We start from the raw sequence: 21,008 nt of genomic DNA on the forward strand, positions 1-21,008 counted from the left end.
ATGGGAAACGCCCAATGGCACCAGGCAGGGCCCCCCAGGTGCCAGGGAGAGCAGGTCTGGGAGCCCAGCTTTGGTGCATCAGGTTAGGGCCATAGGACACAGCCTCTATCCAGGGCAGAAGCAGACTGAAGGGCCTGGGACAGAAGGCTTCCACACACTGGGCTGGCTCTGGGACCTGTCAAAGACCAGGGCCCCAGAAAGCAGCATCTGCCTTCAGCTCTGACTGGCCTCCCGCACCACCAGGTGGAGAGGGAAATGTGTGTCCAAGAGACAGGACAGGCCAAGGCTCTGCCTCTGGAGGCAGGGGGAGAGGAAGGAAGGCCAGATAGCTGTGGGTGCACTGGACACTTGACGAGCTGAACTGGCCTTTCCTGGAACTGGTTTGCGGGGGTTGGAATGCTGACCTGGGTATGGATTTTGCCAGAAAACCCAGCCACCATTTGCATTTGTGGTGTGATGGGACGGTTGTAAAACTGGACTGTTGTGAGGGCTGCATGACCCAGATTTATTAAAATCATTAAGCTGTAAGCTAGCAATAGGTTTTTATGGTCTGTCAAGTATATCTCAGTCACGTTGTTAAAAAATTACCTGCATTTCCTCTCTTTGGGGGCAAATTCCTGAGTGGCATTTTATCTGAAACTGAATTATGCTCCTTTGAACTGCAGTAATGCAAAAATCTTGATCTCACCTAATGCCCCAAATCTTAAATAAGTAACACATAGCCCCCAAATTTTTCACAATGTGTCAAGAGGGACTTCGCTGGTGGCTCAGTAGTGAAGAGTCCATCTTGCAATGCAGGGGAGGCTGGTTCAATGCCTGGTCCAGGAACTAAGATCCCACACGCCTCGGAGCAACTAGGTCTGCCTGCTCCAACTACTGAGCCATGCTAGAGGATCCATGTACAGCAATGAACGATCTCACATGACACAGCTAAGGCTCAGTGCAGCGAATCATCAATAAAAATATGTTTTTTAAAAATGTGTCACGAATTTAACATTCCTGGGCTTCCGTGGTGGCTCAGTGGTAAAGAACCTGCCTGTCAGTGCAGGAGATACAGGTTTGATCTCAGGTCCGGGAAGATCCCACGTGGTGTGGAGCAACTAGGTGTGTGCTCCACAGCTACTCAGCACACGCGCCACAACTACAGAGCCAGTGCTCCCCAACGACAGAAGCCACCGCGATGGGAAGCTCGTGCAGCAGCAAAGACCCGCAGGGCCGAAAGGAATTTAATATTCTTAAAAACGAACGGTGGGTTGGCGGGACGAACCTGCACTGTGTGTGCCCTGCCACACGGGGGCGCAAGGCTCGCCGGCAGACGGAAGCATCTGCTGTGACCCCCGAGTCCTCCCGGTCAGAGCTCCGCCAAGAGGAGAGAGGCCTTTCTCCACTTCCTTCCTCCCATCTTTTTCCACTTTTTCCTGTGTACAGACACCGCTGTTAAAATATACAGCCTCGAACAACGTCATCCGAGTTCTCTTTCATGGGCAGAGCCCAGGCTAGGGCTGAAAACGTGCCCTAGATCAGAAATAAAGATGGAAAAACACCAGGAAGACCCAACACCAGGCATGACAGCGTGCTCCTAATGCCGAAGCATGCCTGCTGCAAAACGCGAGAAAATAAGAGCTGCAAGAATGCAACAGTACGCTGCAGCAGCTGCTGACTGAGGAGCCCTGGGCTGGTGCTGGCTGAGGGCTGGGAGCAGCCCAGGTGGCCAGGGCAACATCAGCACGGGCCCTCTCACCCCTCTGCAGCCCCACCCCAGGGCTGTGCCCCGCAGGAGGACCGCCCTGGCTTCCTCCCCTTGCAGCTTCTCATGGCCCCCAGTCCCCACCGAGCAGGCCTGCCAGATGCCAGAACAAGCCCCAGATCCTGGGGACCCCCACTCACCTCTCCCCTGCCCCGCGGCCCCTCATGGCCGTCTGGCCCCAGAGGGGTACGGGGGGCGGGGGCACATCATCCCCCCGGGGCGGAAGCCCATGCAGAGAAGAGCTGGGCAGCCCTCAGGGGGCCTTCCCTCCACAGGCTGCCCTACTTGTGGGGGAGGGAACCAGATGGTGTGACACCGCCCACCCCGCTGTGGACCTGTCTGCTCTTTGGGGGCCCTGACACTCCCGGGCAGATGTTGCTGTCAGGGCTTCGATGAGAGTGAGGGGCACCAGCACCGTCCTCCCGTGGGGCTCTGGGAGGAAGCAGTGAGCCACTGATGCCAGCAGAGATGGGGTGCGGCTGTCGGGGGAAAACAAGGCTGACCCCAGCGCCTGCTCACTTCAGGCTGGCCCAGGGTGTCAGGCAAGAGAAAAGTTTTCATCTCCTCCTGGCTTATAAACTGCCCAAGAACCAAAGCACGGGGGAGGACGGCACTGGGGGCCAGGCTGGAGCGGGCGTAGGGAGGAGGGGAGAGCGGAGAGCGAGCTGGACACATCTATGTTTTGCAAACTGTGGGCAGACCCAAAGCTCGTCTGAACCATGAGAGATATTTCATCAACCAACGTTTCCTGGGATGGGTTCTGCCGCCTCTGGGCATGAGCTTCCGTGACCATGGTGACCACGGCTGGCCAGTGGCTACGCTCCCCAGACGTTCCAGGCCTGGGGGGACCCCTGCGAAGTCCTCCCGGGACAAAAAAAGGCAGGGCCCGCGGGGCAGGAAGAAGCCTGGGGCTGGGCCCTTCTCCACCGGGGACGCCTGTGGGTCCTCAGCAAGCCGCTTCCCCGTCAGTCCCCGGTTCCCTCACCCGGGACGCTGATGCCCACGCTGTCTGCAGCCATCCCGGGAGCCACTGCGAGGCCCTGGGCGTCCGGAGCGGAAGAGGGAAACCCCTCTCTGGGCCATCTGGCTGGGCCCCACCTGCCGCCTGGCTGGGTCCCAGGCCAGGCGGTCTCAGGGCCCACGTCCTGTCTGCCTGCCCCGTGGGGCTGCCCGTCGCGGGGTGGACGCACAGGCGCCAGGTCCAGCCCCAGCTTTTCAGATGGGGACACGGAGGCCCGGGCCAGAGGGGCTGCTCTAAGTGCCCCGCGTTCGCTCCTGAGCCCCGTCCAGGCCAGGCCCAGGTGGGAGCTGGGTCCCAGGGCCAGGGCTGGCCTTGTCCGTCCCTGGGCCCCCAGCCCTCCGGCCTCGACACACACACCTGCCCAGGGGCTCGGCTGAGGGGCCCCCGGGTGGTCCCCAGCCCCGTCCCGTCCCTCTCCTCCTCCTCACAGCCCTGAAGCCCTGGGTGGTCTCCCCATGGCTGCTGCCCACCTGCCCGACACCCTCCATCCCCTGCTCAGAATTTCTGTTAGGCAGGTCCCGGCTGACGACTGCCCCTCACTCAGGCTGGCACAGCCTGCTTCACAAGGCCCACAGGGCTCTGCCAACGTGCTCAGGACCCCTCTTGAGGGTGGGGATGCCCCAGCCTCACCTGCCCCAAGCTGGGGCCCCTGCGGTGGGTTCTTCCCAACAGGAAGGAGAGACTAGGCGGGGTCGGCAGGTCTGGACCACCCTGGGCCACCCTCGGTGCTCCCATGGGCTGGAAATGCAGGCCCTACCTCAGTGCTGACCCATGGCCGTGGGCACGGGCCAGGCGGGACGCCCCGCACCCTCAGTGCCCGGATGGGCCGAGCCCCCACATGGGCCCCGTGGACCCCCCTCAGGTCCTACCGCGGACAAGGCCTCAGACAGACAGCCCGGAACCCAAGGCTGCCTTTCGTACAAAAATCTTTAATAAAAATAGCTCTGTGCAGAACCACTCCCACACGGAAGCGGCAAATGTACCCCTCTGCCGGCTGGGGGATGCAAGGCCAGCTGAGGGCGAGACGGGCAGCAGGGCAGCCCCGAGGGTGGCGGGACGTCTTCTCAGCGCACAGGAGGCATCACGGACACATCTGCGCGCTCAGGGGCGTCCCCGGCTGGCCGCCCCACCACTGACGACACTTGCAGGCTGCGGGACCAGCCTGTCCTTCCCACTCAGGACACATGCGCGTCGGCTCTCGAGGCTGGGGTGACGCCAGGGGCCCAGCTGCCCAGCCAGGGGGGCGCATGGTGTGAGCAAGGAGGGCGGGGGAGGCTGCAGCAGGGCCACCTAGCAGCCCAGGAGCCGCCGGGCCTCCTCGCTCTGGGCCTGCAGGGTCTCGCTGGTGTACTTCTGTAGCAGCTCCATCTTCTTCCTGCGCACGAGCGCCTCCTCGATCTGCGGGCAGCAGAGGCGGGGCTGGGGCGGCGTCCACTTCCCCCGACACCTCTTCCCAGGCGCACGTGAGCCACAGGGACCCTCCGTGCACAGCAGGGCAGGCCACTGCCCTAAGGTGGATGGACTCCCGCCTTCCCTGGACCCACACCCTAAACTGCACGTGGTCACCGGCGCCCCTGGAGTCAGAGCTGCCCGCAGGGACGGGAGGGACCCAGAGAAGCGCCCAGCGGGCCCAGAGTCCTACCTCCTGCTGCGAGGGCACCGGCACGTGTGCAATGAACTTCTGCTGCCCGTCCTCCCCTCCTCTGTCCGGGCCGCCCTCCTCGTCAGACTGCAAGAGAGAACAACCAGAGGCCGTGTGGAGGAGATGCCACGACAGGCCCGGCCTGCAGCTGTTTAACAGGAGAGACAGCCCCGGGGACGCGCTCTCCTCAGAGACACGCCCAGGACTCAGCGCTAAGCACAAGGGCCAGCAGAACCTCACGGCCTCCTGCCCGAGGAGGAGAGGAAGCAGAGGAGCCAGTGGCCTCAGTGGGACTGGGCTGAGGGCGGGGCTGCGGAGGAGGAGCTGGGTGAGACCTTCGTGTGTTTCTCAGGTTGTGAGTCTTGCGAATATATTATCTTGGAGACCCCGTAGACTGAAGCCCTCCAGGCTCCTCTGTCCATGGGATTCTCCAGGCCAGAATACTGGAGTGGTTGCCATTTCCTTCTCCAAGGGATCTTCCTGACCACGGCATCCAACTTGCAGGCAGATTCTTTACCATGTGAGTCACCAGGGAAGCCCCGAATATATTATTTTTAAAACTAAACTGGTAAAAACAGACCACGTGCACAGAAGCATCACTCAGAAGCTGCGTATGAGTCGGCAGCGCTCACTCACGACTAAGGAACGGCCCTGGGGGCCTGAGGGGAGAGGAGGCCCGTGCGGCTCGGTCCCGCCCGCCCCCACCGCACGCCGGGCGGACGCAAACAAGACAGGCTGTGGTGGTCCCGGGAGCCGCCCGGTGACCGCAGGCCCAGCCCTGCACACGGGCCACAGCAGGTGGCTCCTCGTGGACACCGTGCCGGCAGCATTCAGGATGGGGCCTCTGGGGCCCGGGGGAAGGATGCGTGGGGCCTCACAGCTCCTTAACAGCTGCCCTGAATCTGCGACAGCTCCAACACACACGACTGTCTAACCCTTCGGAGCCTTTCCATTGCTCTTACGATGAGGGAAGACCCGTCCCCCAGGGGCCGGGGCCCCTGCTGGTCCCAGCTCACCTCCCGCTGCCTCTGCTCACACCAGGGGTCCCGCTCTGGGCTCTGGCCACCGGCCGGTCCTCTGGCCGCGGCGCTCCCCTGGGGCCGTCGCGTGTGCTGCCCTGCCACTCCTCTGCGCTGGTGACGCCTCCCTGACTTCTGAACTCAGCTGAAGGGTCACCTCCCCAGGAAGTGTTCACGGCCCCACCCACCCCGCGTCGCTACCCAGAGCTCCTGTCACACGTGCTGTTTTCCTGCGGGGTCTGCTGACCGGGCTGCCCCTTGGATCCTGAGCTACAGACGGAGCGTGTGGCTGCTATGCCCCTCGAGTGGGCCTCACTCACTTGTTAGTGGCCGCCAAGGAAACAAACATCCCTTGAAAAAGCGAACAGGTTCTTTGCACCCAGAGAAAATCTTCACAGGGCACGCTGCCATCCTGCTTCAAATGCCTGCCTGAGGGCACGCCCCGCAGGTCTGCCGGATCCTGTGCAACGGTGACCCAGTCACCAAGCTCCTCTGAGCCTGCGTCCTTGCCACTGCTGTGCTGACACACCACTCGATGTCTCACGGGGCCTGACCTGTCGTCCCGGCCTGGCTGACTCCCCTCCCCTGGCTCAGTCCACAAATCCACTCCATCCCGGGCCTGCCTGATGGGGAAGCTGGAAGCAGAGGGCTCTGCCGGTGGGACCACAGCTCCAGCCCACCTGGGACCCCCGAGGGAGCCTCTGCTCTGGTTTCCCACGGTAAGGTGGGCGTGGGTGGTTAGGGCTCACAGAAGCGCTACCAGCTCCGCCACTGAAGCTCAAACAATGAGGTCAGGCGCTTCCAATTTGCCTACAAATCCAGGCCCAGCAGGTCCGGAGGGCCCAGCTCTTAGACGCAGGTAAGTCACCCCAACATGGAGCACAGGTCCCCAAGTGCTCTCAGCGGTCCTCACTGTGACCCCGAGGGGACCTTCACCCCCCATCCAGGGGCAGACCGGGCCTTGACCCTGCCCAGGCCTGGGTGCCCTCCCCCAGCCGCTCTCCAAGGCACCGCAGCGGCCACCCTACCTCCTCCTCGGCCACAGCGTAGATGTTCACCTCCTCCTCCTCCTCCCCCTCCTCCTCCTCTCCTCTCGCCAGGCGGGCCTCTCGCTCTGCTTTCCACTTCTCCACTAGTTCGGCTCTGTCTGCAGACGAGGGACAGCAGGTGTCAGTCACTCTGGCCTCCGAGAAAGCCACGTGCTACGCGGGGCAAAGGTGACCAAGGCCTGCCCTCTGCGAAGGGTGACCCTCCTCTGGCCCCGGCAGGAGGGCATCAGACGGGAGGGCAGGGGTCCCACGGCAGCTCCGGGGCGGCTGGCGGGGGACACGCCCGGATCCTCCACGGTTCAACACCCTGAGGTTCCTCAAAGAACCAAAACCAGGACTAACACAGGATCCAGCGGTTCCATTCCTGGGTTCACACACAAAATAAACAGAGATGCTAATCAGCAAAGACACAGCGCCCTGAGGTTCCGAGCAGCACCATTTACAACAGCCGAGGGGTGGGAGCAGCCGAAGGGTCTCGACAGATGAATGAATAAAGACACACCGTGGAATCCTACTCAGAAAAGAAGACGCCGCACCACCTGCAGCAGCCTGGGTGGATCTGGAGATTACCCCACTAAGTGCGGTACGCCAGACAGAGGCAAACCTCTAAGGTATCACTCACGTGTGGAGCCTAAAGAATACAGCAGGATATACTGCGCAACACAGGGAATGTAGAAAACAGGTTTCGGATAACTTGCCAATGGAATGTGCCTTTAAAAACTGTGAATGATTATACTGCGCACCTGTACGTAATATTGTACACCAACTAAACTTCAATTTTTTACAAAGTCCTAATAGAAAATAAATTCCTTAGAAAAAGAAAACCTTCTTTCCCAAAGGCGAGAAAAGCAAGCAGAGACCCCCAGTGAAGCGGAACGCCCTCAGACCTACGTCTCTTTTCATACTCCTGCTCCAAGGGCACGATGACACCGTCGTCTTCATCGAGGTAACCGTAGTATTCAAAGTCGATCGCCTTCATGAGCTCGGCTCGGGTCTTTCTTGGAGGAGGAAGCGCTGAAAGAAAGAACTCTTCAGCTTAGCCGGGTTCCCCATCACGGCCACACTCATGCCTGCTCCCCAGTCAATGCGACGCAGGCGCGCAGTATGTGCGCTCCTGAAAACGGCACCAAACAGGCGCTTCGCCACCCCAGTAATGGGACCACACACGACACTACCCTTTTAAACCAGCGCTGCTGTCCAGACGCAGTCCGTTCAGAAGGGATCTATCGTCCTTTAAAAAGCAACAACAAAAGCCGGCAAAGCTTTACGGACAGATACGATCGTCACGGCATTGTTTATGCAACAGTGAAAACTTGGACCCCCGCGGGACTATGAATGCCTGGCGGGGGGAGGGTGTCCTGTGACCCCCCTGACCGCGGCTTCACGAGCTGCTTTCACAGGAAATGCCATAATAGCTAATGAAAAACCATGAGACAAAAGAAACTACAAGCAAAAAAGATACATGAGAAACTTCCTGAAGACAATACATTCAGACTAAGTATTACTGTTCAGGATATGTAGCAATTCTGGAAAATCCAAAGGGAAATGAAAGTCCAGTTGACTGGTCAAAGAATAGAAGCTGATTAACTGAAGGAGAAGAAACCTCTAAGCATGAACGTTTCAATGATTAATAGTAACTGAATTCAACTGTCAATTTCATTAGGAATCAGGGAAACAAAAAATAGACACAGTATCTGTTTCAAGTACCAGCAACAGTGTTACAGTTTCGAAGACGCGGAAGTAACTAAAAGTCTACACAGGAGGGGTGGGCACAGCCAGCACGGGCCACCCGAGACTTCATCCTTTGCGTCACTCGGCTTTGTAAGGAGAACTGTGGGGGCACAGGGAAGGTCCACACACGACGGGCCCAGGTAGGGGAAGCCCCCTTCCACCGGCCCACGCACGTACCAGCAACCCTGCCCAGCCTGGGCCACAAGGCCTCCCCCAGGACGGGCTCGGAGCACTGAGTGCATCCCGGCCGCAGGACGGAGCTGGGATCCAGCCGACGCCGGCGGGGCTCGCCCTGGGAGGGAGCTGGGATCAGGCCAATGCCGGCAGGGCTCACCCTGCGGCCCGTGCTTGAACCATTTGGGGGGTGGGGGGTGATGGTGGTAAACTGTCGCTGAGAGAGGACAAAGTCTAAGTGGATAATGGACAGCCTGCCACCCCAAAGGAGACTGAGGCAGAGAGAAGCGCTCGCAGGATGGAAGCCGAAACGGCAGCAGGAGCAAGGGCTCTGGGCCAACCATTCCTGAAGACAAACGCGTCAGTTACAGGAGCCAGCAACAGACTTCTCTGCCTCAAGGGAGCCAGGCTGACGTGACTCAGCTGATGAGATATGCACGGAAGATCACGGGAACGCCTGGCAGGGAGCACTCCAGACAGTAACGGCGACGGGGCATCCGTAGCAGAGCACTAGGACGGCGGCAGAGGGGGCTGTGCTACCATTTAAATTATACGCCTGAAGACTAACTTGGGCACTTTCTTCTTAAAAAAAAAAAGAAAATCGATGCCTGGAATACATAAGAACATAGGAATAAATTTAAAGCCAAAGTAAATGCAAAAACAAAAAATCAGGACAACCTCACTTTACAAGCCTTAAAAACAGAAAGGAACACACCCCACATGTCAACAACCATAAACTGTGAGATGTGAAAACACGGGTGTTTCTTCTGATTTTCTGTATTTCACGTGTCTATAACAGGATTTTATCGCTTTAATAATAACTGCAAAAGGTCAGTTTTCATTCCAATCCCAAAGAAAGGCAATGCCAAAGAACGCTCCAACTACCGCACAATTGCACTCATCTCACACGCTAGTAATGTTCAAAATTCTCCAAGCCAGGCTTCAGCAATATGTGAACCGTGAACTTCCTGATGTTCAAGCTGGTTTTAGAAAAGGCAGAGGAACCAGAGATCAAATTGCCAACATCCGCTGGATCATGGAAAAAGCAAGAGAGTTCCAGAAAAACATCTATTTCTGCTTTATTGACTATGCCAAAGCCTTTGACTGTGTGGATCACAATAAACTGTGGAAAATTCTGAAAGAGATGGGAATCCCAGACCACCTGACCTGCCTCTTGAGAAATTTGTATGCAGGTCAGGAAGCAACAGTTAGAACTGGACATTAAACAACAGACTGGTTCCAAATAGGAAAAGGAGTACATCAAGGCTTTATATTGTCACCCTGCTTATTTAACTTCTATGCAGAGTACATCATGAGAAACGCTGGGCTGGAAGAAGCACAAGCTGGAATCAAGATTGCCAGGAGAAATATCAATAACCTCAGATATGCAGATGACACCGCCCTTATGGCAGAAAGTGAAGAGGAACTAAAAAGCCTCTTGATGAAAGTCAAAGTGGAGAGTGAAAAAGTTGGCTTAAAGCTCAACATTCAGAAAACGAAGATCATGGCATCTGGTCCCATCACTTCATGGCAAATAGATGGGGAAACAGTGTCAGACTTTATTTTGGGGGGCTCCAAAATCACTGCAGATGGTGACTGCAGCCATGAAATTAAAAGACGCTTACTCCTTGGAAGGAAAGTTATGACCAACCTAGATAGCATATTCAAAAGCAGAGACATTGCTTTGCCAACAAAGGTTCGTGTAGTCAAGGCTATGGTTTTTCCAGTGGTCATGTATGGATGTGAGAGTTGGACTGTGAAGAAGGCTGAGCACTGAAGAATTGATGCTTTTGAACTGTGGTGTTGGAGAAGACTCTTGAGAGTCCCTTGGACTGCAAGGAGATCCAACCAGTCCATTCTGAAGGAGATCAGCCCTGGGATTTCTTTGGAAGGAATGATGCTAAAGCTGAAACTCCAGTCCTTTGGCCACCTCATGTGAAGAGTTGACTCATTGGAAAAGACTTTGATGCTGGGAGGGATTGGGGGCAGGAGGAGAAGGGGACGACAGAGGATGAGATGGCTGGATGGCATCACTGCCTCGACGGACGTGAGTCTGAGTGAACTCCGGGAGTTGGTGATGGACAGGGAGGCCTGGCGTGCTGTGATTCATGGGGTGGCAAAGAGTTGGACACGACTGAGCGACTGATCTGATCTGATGATGTTTAAATTCTGAACGATTCTAAGCAATGTGAATGACACATGCAGAGCCAGCTTGCACACAGGATGAATTTAAGAAGAAGCAGGGCTTGGGAGGTCCCTGCTGGTCCAGTGGTTAGGATTCCAGGCTATCACTGACAGGGCCCGGGTTCAATTCCTGGTAAGGGAACTGAGATCCACAAGCCTCCCAGGGAGGCCAAAAAAGAGAACAAGTGGGGTTTCACGAAAGTAGACTCGGAAAGGGTCAGCAGAACACCAGCAGTGGGAGGAATCCTGGTCTCGCCCTTCTCTGCTTTCCACACTTTTTCCTATGGGATGCTTGGACTGCTTTTCAAAAAGTCAAAAATCAGACGCAGGCAGTCCAGACCAGTGGCATTCTGGAGGTGCCCAGAGCCAGGGTGTCTGACTCGGACCCTCTCTTCTCCCAGCGCACAGCAGCCTTGGCCCGAGGTGGCGTCAGTCCTTCCATTAACAGCTTTTTCAGCCCAACAAGTACCTGAAACATGGACCTGACTGCATGGACTTGAGCCGCCCCGACAGGCGCCAACCGGGAGGCTCCGCGCCCACAGCATCTCTGCGCCCACAGCGTCTCCACGCTCAGTGTCCCTGCGCCCACAGTACCTCTGCGTTCACTCGGAGACGAGCGTGTGCAGGGCCTGCAATCTGGTGCCCGCAGCCCTGGGTTCCCGCTCCCGCCCAAGGTGTGCCCTGGGCTTGCCGCCTCAACGCCAAGTGCTCGAGGGTTCCCATTTAAACCCTGGGAACGATAATACCCTGACGACAAGGGGCTGCCGCGCAGCTGAGCACACGAAGAGTGCCCTGCACACAGCATCACTTACAACCAGAACCGAGACCTAGGCTGACAGCCTCGCCAACACCAGCCACTCACGTTCTTTCTCGAACAGCTCTCTGACGCCAGGCAGGTCTTTGGCTGCTCCGAAGTACTTGTAGCCTCGATTTCCCGGGACTTCCTTCCCTTCGTGATCCAGCATTTTAGGGCCAACTTTCTTATGGGGAAGGAAAAAGAGAAAATGGATCTGATCTGTAAACCCACTATTTCCACGTTTGCAGATATAGTTGAAGACAGTGATGCTAAAAGTAGCAGATATTAATGGACACAAAAATACACTTTGGTACTTTTTTTAATCCTTTCAATATCAACCTAAGTACCTAATGGTAAGAGGATGATTTAAATAAATTATAGTATGTTCATGGGTGGAATATATTCTATAGCTGACAAATGACGGTTCATATCAAACACTTATACTGGCTGAGAAACTGCTTACAACACAATGTTAAACGAAGAAAAAACAAAGCTTTAAAAAGCTGCAAAAAATCTAAATGACAACTAGTAGAAGAGGAGAAGAAATGAAATATCCAGAAGATGGAACTGCTAAGTCGCTTCAGTCGTGTCCGACGCTGTGTGACCCCATAGACGGCAGCCAACCAGGCTCCCCCGTCCGTGGGATTCTCCAGGCAAGAACACTGGAGTGGGTTGCCATTTCCTTCTCCAGTGCAAGAAAGTGAAAAGTGAAAGTGAAGTCGCTGAGTCTTGTCCGACTCTTAGCGACCCCATGGACTGCGGCCCACCAGGCTCCTCCATCCATGGAATTTTCCAGGCAAGAGGACTGGAGTGGGGCACCATCGCCTTCTCCGAGAAGATGGAACCCCATCCGTTAAAAACGATGACGGTAACAGCCGCAGGCCACAGGCGGTGCGTCTGGACGAGGCTCTGTACTGCAGGTGAGAGGCCATGAGGCGTGGATCGCGGTGAAACAGCCAGATGACTGAGCCAGAGGTGAATGCGGCTCAGTGTGTCACTTTTACACCCAGGAAGTAAACATCAACTTCTTTCACATTAAAAAGCTCCAGAAGGAAATAGACAGAAGCGTCACTACTGACTTGGGAGCTTCTGTAACCCTCCAGGAGGGTAACAAGCGGCACGACCGCCGTCCGACGGAGAAAACCAGGGTCACAGAGGGAACGAGGGTGCGGAGGCAACGCTCCCAGCACGTGCTCAAGGAGTGGGAAGACAGACGCCTCAGCTAGGCCAGGCACTGCGCTGAGGATTATGGCTCTGTGTTAAGAGGGGGCCGGACTAAGACACAGAAACGCCGCCCACGTTTCTTACATGACAGCCCACTGACCAGACACAGCTGGTTCAAAGACCTGGGCAAACGGGGCAGGTCTGGGTCAGGAAATCCACTACATGGGTCACAACTGTCAACTTTTACAAAATCAAAATAGAACAGAACAGAAAATACCAAAGTGCAGCAGCGCACACCAGGCATCTTCTCAGCACATCTGCATGTTGCTGGGCTGTGACACAGTGGCCGTGTGTGATTTATAGACACATACAGGGTCAGGGTCCTAAAAGCCTGGAAGTCACTGTTCTAAAATACTGCCTTTAAAGAATCCAGAGGGAAAAAAAGAACTCAAAGCAAGCACGGAGCGGCCTGTCTCAGGGCCCCCTCAAGCACAGACGCTGCAGTGGAAGGGCCGTCCCAATTCTCAAGGAGCTCAGAGACGCACGTGCAGCGCCAAGGTCGTCTCCACGGGGCCTGGGGAGACGGAGCGGCTCACTCCGGACGCCTGGCCGGTACACACTCCCAGGCCCGCACTGGGGCCTTCTCCACCACTGGCCCTGTGCCTTCCCGGTTCCCGTGCACACACAGCAGGCCCTTCCAGGCTCCTTTCATTTCTCAAGGGCCTCTCCCAGGCAGGCCTGCGGGGGCTGCAGTAAGACAGGACCCACCCTGCCTAGAAAGCCCCCGAGCCGGGCCCTGGGCCGCTGCTTACTCACCCCGTAGTCAGGGCCACCCAGCTCCTTGATCCGGACCTCCCAGTGTCCTTTCTCTCGAAGCAGCTTGTTAATCTCATCATTCAGGTCTCGAATCCGGAATTCACCTAAACCAGCTAAGAAAAGAGAAATGTCGTATCATTACCTGAAAACACCGCTTCATGTCACACCCGTGAGTGAATGTCAACACCGACAGAGGTGGGCAACGCAAAAACACTACTTCAGCTTACGAGAAAAACCATCCACCCCGAAATCACGGAAGGGTGATGATCGTGAACAGAGTTCCAGTGGCACCAGAAAAACTCTGAAAAAAACTTCCTCCCCATTAGCATCCAGAGAAATACAAACTGAAGCTGTCCTGCAGCTCCATTTACACCAGCACTAACACATCACATCTCAGCGATGGGGCGCTCAGCGTCTAGGACGCAGGGAGGCAGCGTCAGCAAAGCAGCCTGCCGGTCCCCGGGAACACCTCTGACAAGGAGCCCAAGGGGCGGATTTGAGGGGACAGCACAGGAGGCTGCTGAGGCGCTGTCACTGGTGACTGGGGCGTCCCACCAAAGGCAGGACGACGGTCAGGGATCCCCGGCGTGCTGACGTGAAGCACCCTGTGCCCACAGGGAGGGAGATGGCCTCTTTCCTCCCCTGAATCGCTTGTGTTCCTTTGTCAGGTTGGCGGACCACACGCGTGTGCCCCTACGTCTGGACTCCTTATTCTGTTCCCTGGTCTGTCTGTCTCTCACCAGGACCCTGTTATCTTGACACCTTTAGCTTCACACTGAATCACAAATTAGATATTATGGGTACTCCAGTTTTGTTCTTCAAAGTTCTTCTGGCTGCAGACAGCTTCACACGGAAAGGCAAAGCTGTGAATTTTACAGTTTGTCAACAGAAACTGGAAAACCACGCTGGGGTTCTGTGATGCATGGTAAAAAGGAAAAGAGCTGACCTCTTTCAGGTGTTGAGTCTTGCCCTTCACAAACACTATGTCTCCACTTCACTGGTTCTTGACTTCCTGGCATCGCTGCTTCAGTTCTTACCATACAGACCATGTGCGTATCCTACTAGATTCACACCTAAGCGTTTCTTGCCTTTTGATGCTTCTGTAAATAACACTTTGAAACATGCTCTAGTTCCAAATGTTCCTGCTAATACAGAAATCGAACTGACTTTGTTTATATGGACTTTTTAGTCTGTCATCTGGCTAAACTCAGTTGCTCACTGTGGAAATCCTTCTGTAGATTCCTTGGAATTTCCTACACAGAAAATCAAGTCATCTCGGAATAGAGCATTTCTCTTCCTTTCAGTCTCTGGGTCTTTTATTTCCTTTTCTTGCTTTACTGTACTGGCCAGGAGTTCCAGTGCAATACTGAGTGGAAGGGGTGAGAAAGGAGTCTTCACCTTGCTCCTGATCCTGGGGGAGAGCATCCAATCTTGCCGCATTAAGCATGATGTTTGCCACAGGCTTTTTGGTCAAAGTGTTTTATCAGGGAAAGGAAGAAGTTCTGGTTTATTCCTGGTCAGCTGAGTTTTTATGGATGAATGATGAACTGTGTCAAAGACTTCTGCACCGACTGAGATGATGTGGTTTTTATTCTTTAAAATGATGACACAGTGAATTAATTTTTGAATGCTGAATCAACCATGCAATTCTTTGTTGAGATTTTTATGGCCAAATTCAGTAAGGAATATTGGTCTGTAGTTTTTTTCTCTTCTTGTAATGTCTTTTTCTGATTTTAGGATCAAGGGAACACATACTAAAATATATAAAAAAGTAAATTAGGAAGTGTTCCTTCTTCACTCTTCTGGAAGAAGCTGTAGAGCTGGTATTTCTTAAATATCTGAACTGGCCAGTGAAGCCATCTGGGTCTGGAATCTTCTTTGCTGGAAAGGTTTTAACTATGAATTCAATTTCTCTAATAAATAAAGCCCCCTCCAGGTATCACGAAATTTCCAGGGTGGGGGGAGGTTGGAGGGGTAACACTGCCAACGGTTAGGAACCAGTATATTAGCATGTGTCTTTTAAGAAGTGGCCCATTTCATCTAAGTTGCTGAGTGATAGCCCTCAAGTTGTATCTAATGTCCCCTTACCCTTTTAATGGTTAGAGAGTAGTGACATTCCCAACTTCATTCTTGCCGTTTCCAACCTGTGTCTTTTTTTCTTGATCAGTCTAACTGGACTAGAAGTTCGTCGATTTTACTCAGCCCACTTTTGATCTAATCTCTCTACTCACCTTCTGTTTCCTTCTTTCCTTCTGCTTACTTCGGAATTAATTTGCTCTTCCTTTTTGGTTTCTTAGGGGAGAAGCTTGGATCACTGACCTGAGACCTTTCTTATTTTATTTTAACGCTATAAATTTTCATCTAAGCACTGCTTTTTTCATACCTTGAATTCTGACATTACATTTTCATTATCACTCAATTTAAAATATTTTCTAATTTTCTTGAGGTTTTCCTGTAGGTATATGGGTTGTTTAGGAGTATGTTTAATTTCTAAATATTTAGGAAGTTGCCAGGTATCTTTCTGTTACCGATTTCTACATTAACTGTGTTTTAATCAGTAAATTATACTTTGCAAAATTTTAATCATTTTATGTTTGCTAGCATTTATTTTACAATCCAAAATATGCTCTATTTTGGTGAATATTCCATTTGCTCTTCAAAAAGAAAGCGTATTCTTTGTGAGGTGAGTGCTCTATACACGGCAAGTAGGTCAAACTGCCTGCCAGTACTGCTTAGTTCTCCTGTCCTTACTCCTGTCCCACCGACTACTGAGAGGGGGCTGATGCCCCTACGCCTAACTGGAGAAGTTAGAATCAAGCACTTTAAAGAGAAAGGCTGGCTTACCATTCTGAATTTGAGCCACTTTTTTTGAGATCTCTCCAATGATCTATGAAAAAAAAGAAAAGGTAATACATTTTTATGACTTTTGAGTAAGTCTAAAACCATAAGAAATATCTAATTAAAAATGCTTAGAAATGTGGTTTAAGAGTCTTGCAGGTAATAGAATTCAGAGACTTGTTGTTTCTGCTAAGATCGAATTCGCCCAGACCGCACCTGTCGTCTCCACTTCTCGGCTTTAGGCAGCTCGGTGCACTCTGAGGCGAGGAAGGGTCTTCGCTCCTGAGGAAAAGCAAAGCACGTGTGGCACTTTTCTGTGTGAAATTACCAGCTTCGGGCGGCACCACAGCTGACTCCCTCCTGAAGCCTCAGATGTCTAACAGTCCAAAGACACCTGCAGCCTCAGTCCCCAGCGGCTTTCAGCAAGCATTCAGGCTCACTCTGCAATCTTTCCGTAGGAAACAACTGCACAGGCAAAAGCCCTCCCTGCATCATCCCTGGGTCGGGGGCCGATACTCAGGGTAAAAGTCCACTGTGCTTGAGCACGACTGTGAGCAAAGCGGGGGTTAATCCGAGTCTAACTTTGTCAGCCCTCAGGATCCATGCTTCCTCTGCAACCACAGATTCAACCAACCACAACCGTGTAGCTCCACAGCAGTTACTGCTGGAAAATATCTGTGTAAGTGAATCCACGCAGCGCAAACTTGGGTTGTTCGGGGTCAGGGGTCACAGACAGACGCGAAGTGCACCTAGCTATACCCATCTCACGGCACGTCTACACGACCGTAAGCGACGACAGCCGTCAGGGTCTAGAACAGACACATATGCGCGCGCCTGTGTGTACACGGCTGTACGTGTGGGTGCAGGGGCAGGTGAGCGGATGCTTTTAAAAAACAAAACAAAAGTACTCAGAGAACAGAGTATATGACCCCTAACCTGGCTGAGTCTCCATGAGCGGAGGCCATCCGCTGGTCTCAGGTTAGAGCTGTTTCCCAGAGCATACCTCACTTTCTACTACTCAGCATGAGCCCGGGCTGGGATAGCAGGGAGACCCAAGCATCCCGTCACCAAGGATACAGATCATCACACGGCCCCCGCGACAGGGCGCTTCACCTGGGCCTCAGGTGAACAGACTCTTAGGATACGGGGAAGCACAGGCGAGAAGAGGAGGGTCTAGAGTCTGAAGTCTGCCTGCGCTCGTCCTTCCTGCTGGAAAACCCACGAGGAAGCTTTAAACCAACCTTTACTTTCCCCTCTTCCAGCTGAGCCTGGCGAAATCGTGCTAAGGCCGTCCTACCGGGAAGAGAGAAGACCGTTAGATCCTGCTCACAGGCCTCTCATCAGCCAAGTTCCTGGACGGGCAGGTCTGCTCATGACCATGTTAGCTGCCGCTCCTCACTCATATACACATATACACACTGCTGTCAAGCAACCAGAGACATCATGGCTTTCCATGTTCCAAAGAGCAGGGTTCATAAGGACTTGTACTCCTGAACACCCCCATATCCCCTCTACCCAAACAGCAGGTAAGGACAGTGGGAAGCTCAGCGCCCCGCTACGGTATTAAAACACTGGCATGATGGACTGCGGCTCTCACAGGCCCGCCTCCCCTTCAGCATAAGTTCTGGGAGCGGCGAGAAAACACTTCAGGGGAGATAAATACATGGGCAGATGCGTGCACGCTACTTCAACACAGGGAGAGGAAGAGACGTGTACCCAAAGACCAAACAGAAAAAGAGCTCCAAGCTGGCAATCAAGCAGCATAAAATTTGCAGACAAAAGGGACTTGATACTTACATGGCCTTTTCCGCGTTTCGGGCCTAAAAGGAAAAGAGAGGGGAAGAAAAATGTCCGTGTTTTAAAAAGCTTTTTACTTTTAAGAAAAAGGTTTTACTTAAAGAAATGCTTCACCAGGACACAGTCAGAAACATGAGCACAGCAATAACAACAAAAATCAAAAGATGCCCAAATCCCGTGACTTGACTCAGCCGCTCTCTCTACCTAAACTCCTCCACCGTGACCACGCCCTTGGATCTGACTACCCCTCCTTCAGAATCCACCTGTTTCATCATCATCCCAGATAATTCTCCCATCACCCCTTCTTCCCAGCTAGGCTGCTCCCCTTTGTCTGGGTCTATACCTACCAGACACTTTCCACCCAGCATCACAACTCTCTGTTCTCTGCCAGTGGAACTTGAGGAAGGAAAGACTGGCTTTTACAAGTGAGTTTTATGGAGATTGTTGCACTTAGGGCAGTCACTTATCCCTGAAACACAGCGTCGGGCAGGGAACACGTTTTCTGGGTTGCAGTGTAAGGAGAGCACGTGCTGAGTCCAGGACCTGAGTGTCTCTCCACTCTCCCACTTAGCATCCCTGAGAAATCCTCTCTCAGGCTCGGCTTCCCCACCTCTAGGCAGGGATGGGACCTTTTACCTCACAGAGGCGTCAGGATGGTTCAGATAAATACGTGAAGACGTCAGCGAGGCAGTGTACAGGTGCTCAGCAAGCGTGAGCTCCACTTAAGTCTTTCTGACTTTTTCTTACAAGTGACACAGCAATAAACTTGCTAAGTGCTTGATAGATAAATGAACACGACATCTACTAAGGAAAGAAACAGAGAGGCTCTCCCAGGAGAAGCCACCTTCTTGAAGGCTGAGGTTGTGTCCTACCTACTTCATTAAAGCCTATAGAGTCTCAGTATCTAATGTAATTTGTGAAACGCCATGATGGGCACTAGGAATCTGGCCACGATCCTTCCTTCTGAGGGAAGTCGGAGGAACCTCCCTCCCCAGCACAATGAATCATTTGACAAGGGGACGTAACCAGGGTTACAACTCAGTGGACATCTGTGGCTGCTGTTCGGTCACCCAGTCGTGTCTGACTCTTTGCAACGCCATGGACTGCAGCATGCCAGGCTTCCCTGTCCTTCACTATCTTGCAGAGTTTGCTCAAACTCATGCCCATTGAGTTGGCCATGCCATCCAACCATCTCATCCTCAGTTGCCCCCTCTCCTCCTGCCCTCAGTCTTTCAGGGCTTCCCTGGTGGCTCAGACCGTAAAGAATCCGCCTGCAATGCGGGAGACCCAGGTTCGTTCCCTGAGTCGGGGAGATGCCCTGGAGAAGGGAATAGCTACCCACTCCAGTATTCTTGCCTGGAGAATCCCATGGCGGGCTACAGTCCACAGGGACACGAAGGGTCGGGCAGGACTAAGAGGCTAACACTTTCAATGGACATGAATTAGGGCAAATTCAGGGAGAGAGTGGAGGTCAGGGGAGCCCGGAGTGCTGCGGTCTACGGGTGTGCAGAGTCGGACACGACTGAGCAAGCGAACAACAACGAAATCCAGGGTTATGGAAACCCACAAAAAGGAGTGTGTGTGATGGCCAGTTTGTCAGAAACATCCAAAGCCAGGGCCCCTTCTCCTCTGCTAGGGAACGGAGAGAGGAAACTCCCCACGCTTGTCAGAGTTCGGAAACGAGAGCCTGCGGGCTGAGGCGGCCAGTGTGAAGGAGTAATGGGAGACGGGGGGGCATGATCTTCCAGGGCTGGAGAGCGGAGAAGGCTGCTTTCTGCGCACTGGTTTCTCATCAACCGACAGACTTCCATGACGCCTTCGATCACTTGCTACTGAGCCGAGCTCCTCGCACGGGCGCTTCGCTTGGTGAGAACGTCACGATCACCAACGCACCCGCGCGTCCTCCCGTCCCCGGACCCTGCCCTGGGGGGGCTGCCCCCGCCTCCTCCGGCCTCACGCGGCGGGAAGGCCCCGTGTCCCGAACGCGGGCGCCGGAGCCCCCGGGCTCCCCGGCCCCGGCCCGCCGCTCTCCTCCCTCGCTCCCCGCCCCGCTCACCATGCTGTGAGGGAGCGCGCCGCCCTCAGGCCGCGCGGCACCGGCCCACGGACTTCCGCCGCCACGGGAGCGGCCAATCCGGACGGGAACTGAAGGTTCTAGCCTTCCCTATCCACAGGCTTCCCAGTCGGAAGGATAACTAAGGGACCGGAAGTGAGGAACCGGAAGCGAAACTCAGAATTGACCAGGGGACGGGAAGGAAGTGCAGGCGCGGTCCCGTTGGCAGCCTTCCCTGGGCGTCAGGACGTCGCACCGACGTGTGCGCACGAAAATTAGGGGCGCGGCAGAACTGCGCTTGCGCTACGGAACGGAAGCGTCTCCAACTAGGACCGGGGTGGTGGGGCGGTGGTGGTGCTGCTGGTATTGCTCTCGCGATAACAACGGCGAGATTTCCCGTGATAACTCGCGTCCCGCCGTCTTGTGTGAGGCTGCTTGGGCCGTGGCTGCCTCTGGAGGTCCGCGTCCCTGCTGCTCCGTCACGTCGTGGAGCGGAGACACGCCGCTGGAAGTTCCTCGTCCTCAGCCCTCTGAGTGGACGGGGGGCCCTCCCGCGGCCCGCATGCTCGCCAGTGGCGGGAGGTTGCCTCGCCAGCTCCCCCTCCCCTCAGGCGTTTATTTCGGGTCTGTGCTTCTGAGATTTTCTCCTGGAATCGCGGGGTCTGTCCAAGCTGGACCAAGGCTTGAGGTCACCCTTTTAAAAGAAACGTAACGCCCGGGGGCGAAAAGGGCCGCTACTGCCGGAGCTCAGTCGGTGGGTACTGGGCACGTCGCGGGGATCAGAAGGGCCTTAGTCCAGGACCAGGGAGGCAAAGAGGCCATCGCTAGGGATGGACCTGGGGGCTCCTCCCGCAGAGCCCCGGTGGCCACTTCAGGGTCCGGGTGGGCACTTCGGCTAGTTCCAGCACCTCCCCCTCGGCCAGCATGGTACTTTGCGGAAGCAACTTCCTGCGACACGGGGCCTAATCTTTGCGGAG

The 21,008-nt window shown here is 54.6% G+C and overlaps 1 protein-coding gene across 1 annotated transcript; it reads right to left on the reverse strand.

Annotated features, from left to right (window-relative positions):
* Positions 1-3,677: 3,677 nt before the first annotated feature.
* On the reverse strand, positions 3,678-20,174 carry ISY1 (ISY1 splicing factor homolog). The gene is made up of 11 exons (XM_005908106.2): positions 20,035-20,174; positions 17,979-18,001; positions 17,423-17,474; positions 16,398-16,463; positions 16,188-16,230; positions 13,344-13,456; positions 11,430-11,547; positions 7,370-7,492; positions 6,458-6,576; positions 4,411-4,497; positions 3,678-4,166 (listed from the first exon to the last, which is right to left on the reverse strand). The coding sequence occupies exons 1-11, from the start codon at positions 20,035-20,037 to the stop codon at positions 4,059-4,061; spliced, it is 855 nt and encodes a 284-aa protein (XP_005908168.1). The 5' UTR covers positions 20,038-20,174; the 3' UTR covers positions 3,678-4,058.
* Between the last annotated feature and the right edge of the window lie 834 nt (positions 20,175-21,008).

The sequence above is a fragment of the Bos mutus genome, chromosome 22 (genome assembly GCF_027580195.1).
Source record: "Bos mutus isolate GX-2022 chromosome 22, NWIPB_WYAK_1.1, whole genome shotgun sequence".
Classification (NCBI taxonomy): Eukaryota; Metazoa; Chordata; class Mammalia; order Artiodactyla; family Bovidae; genus Bos; species Bos mutus.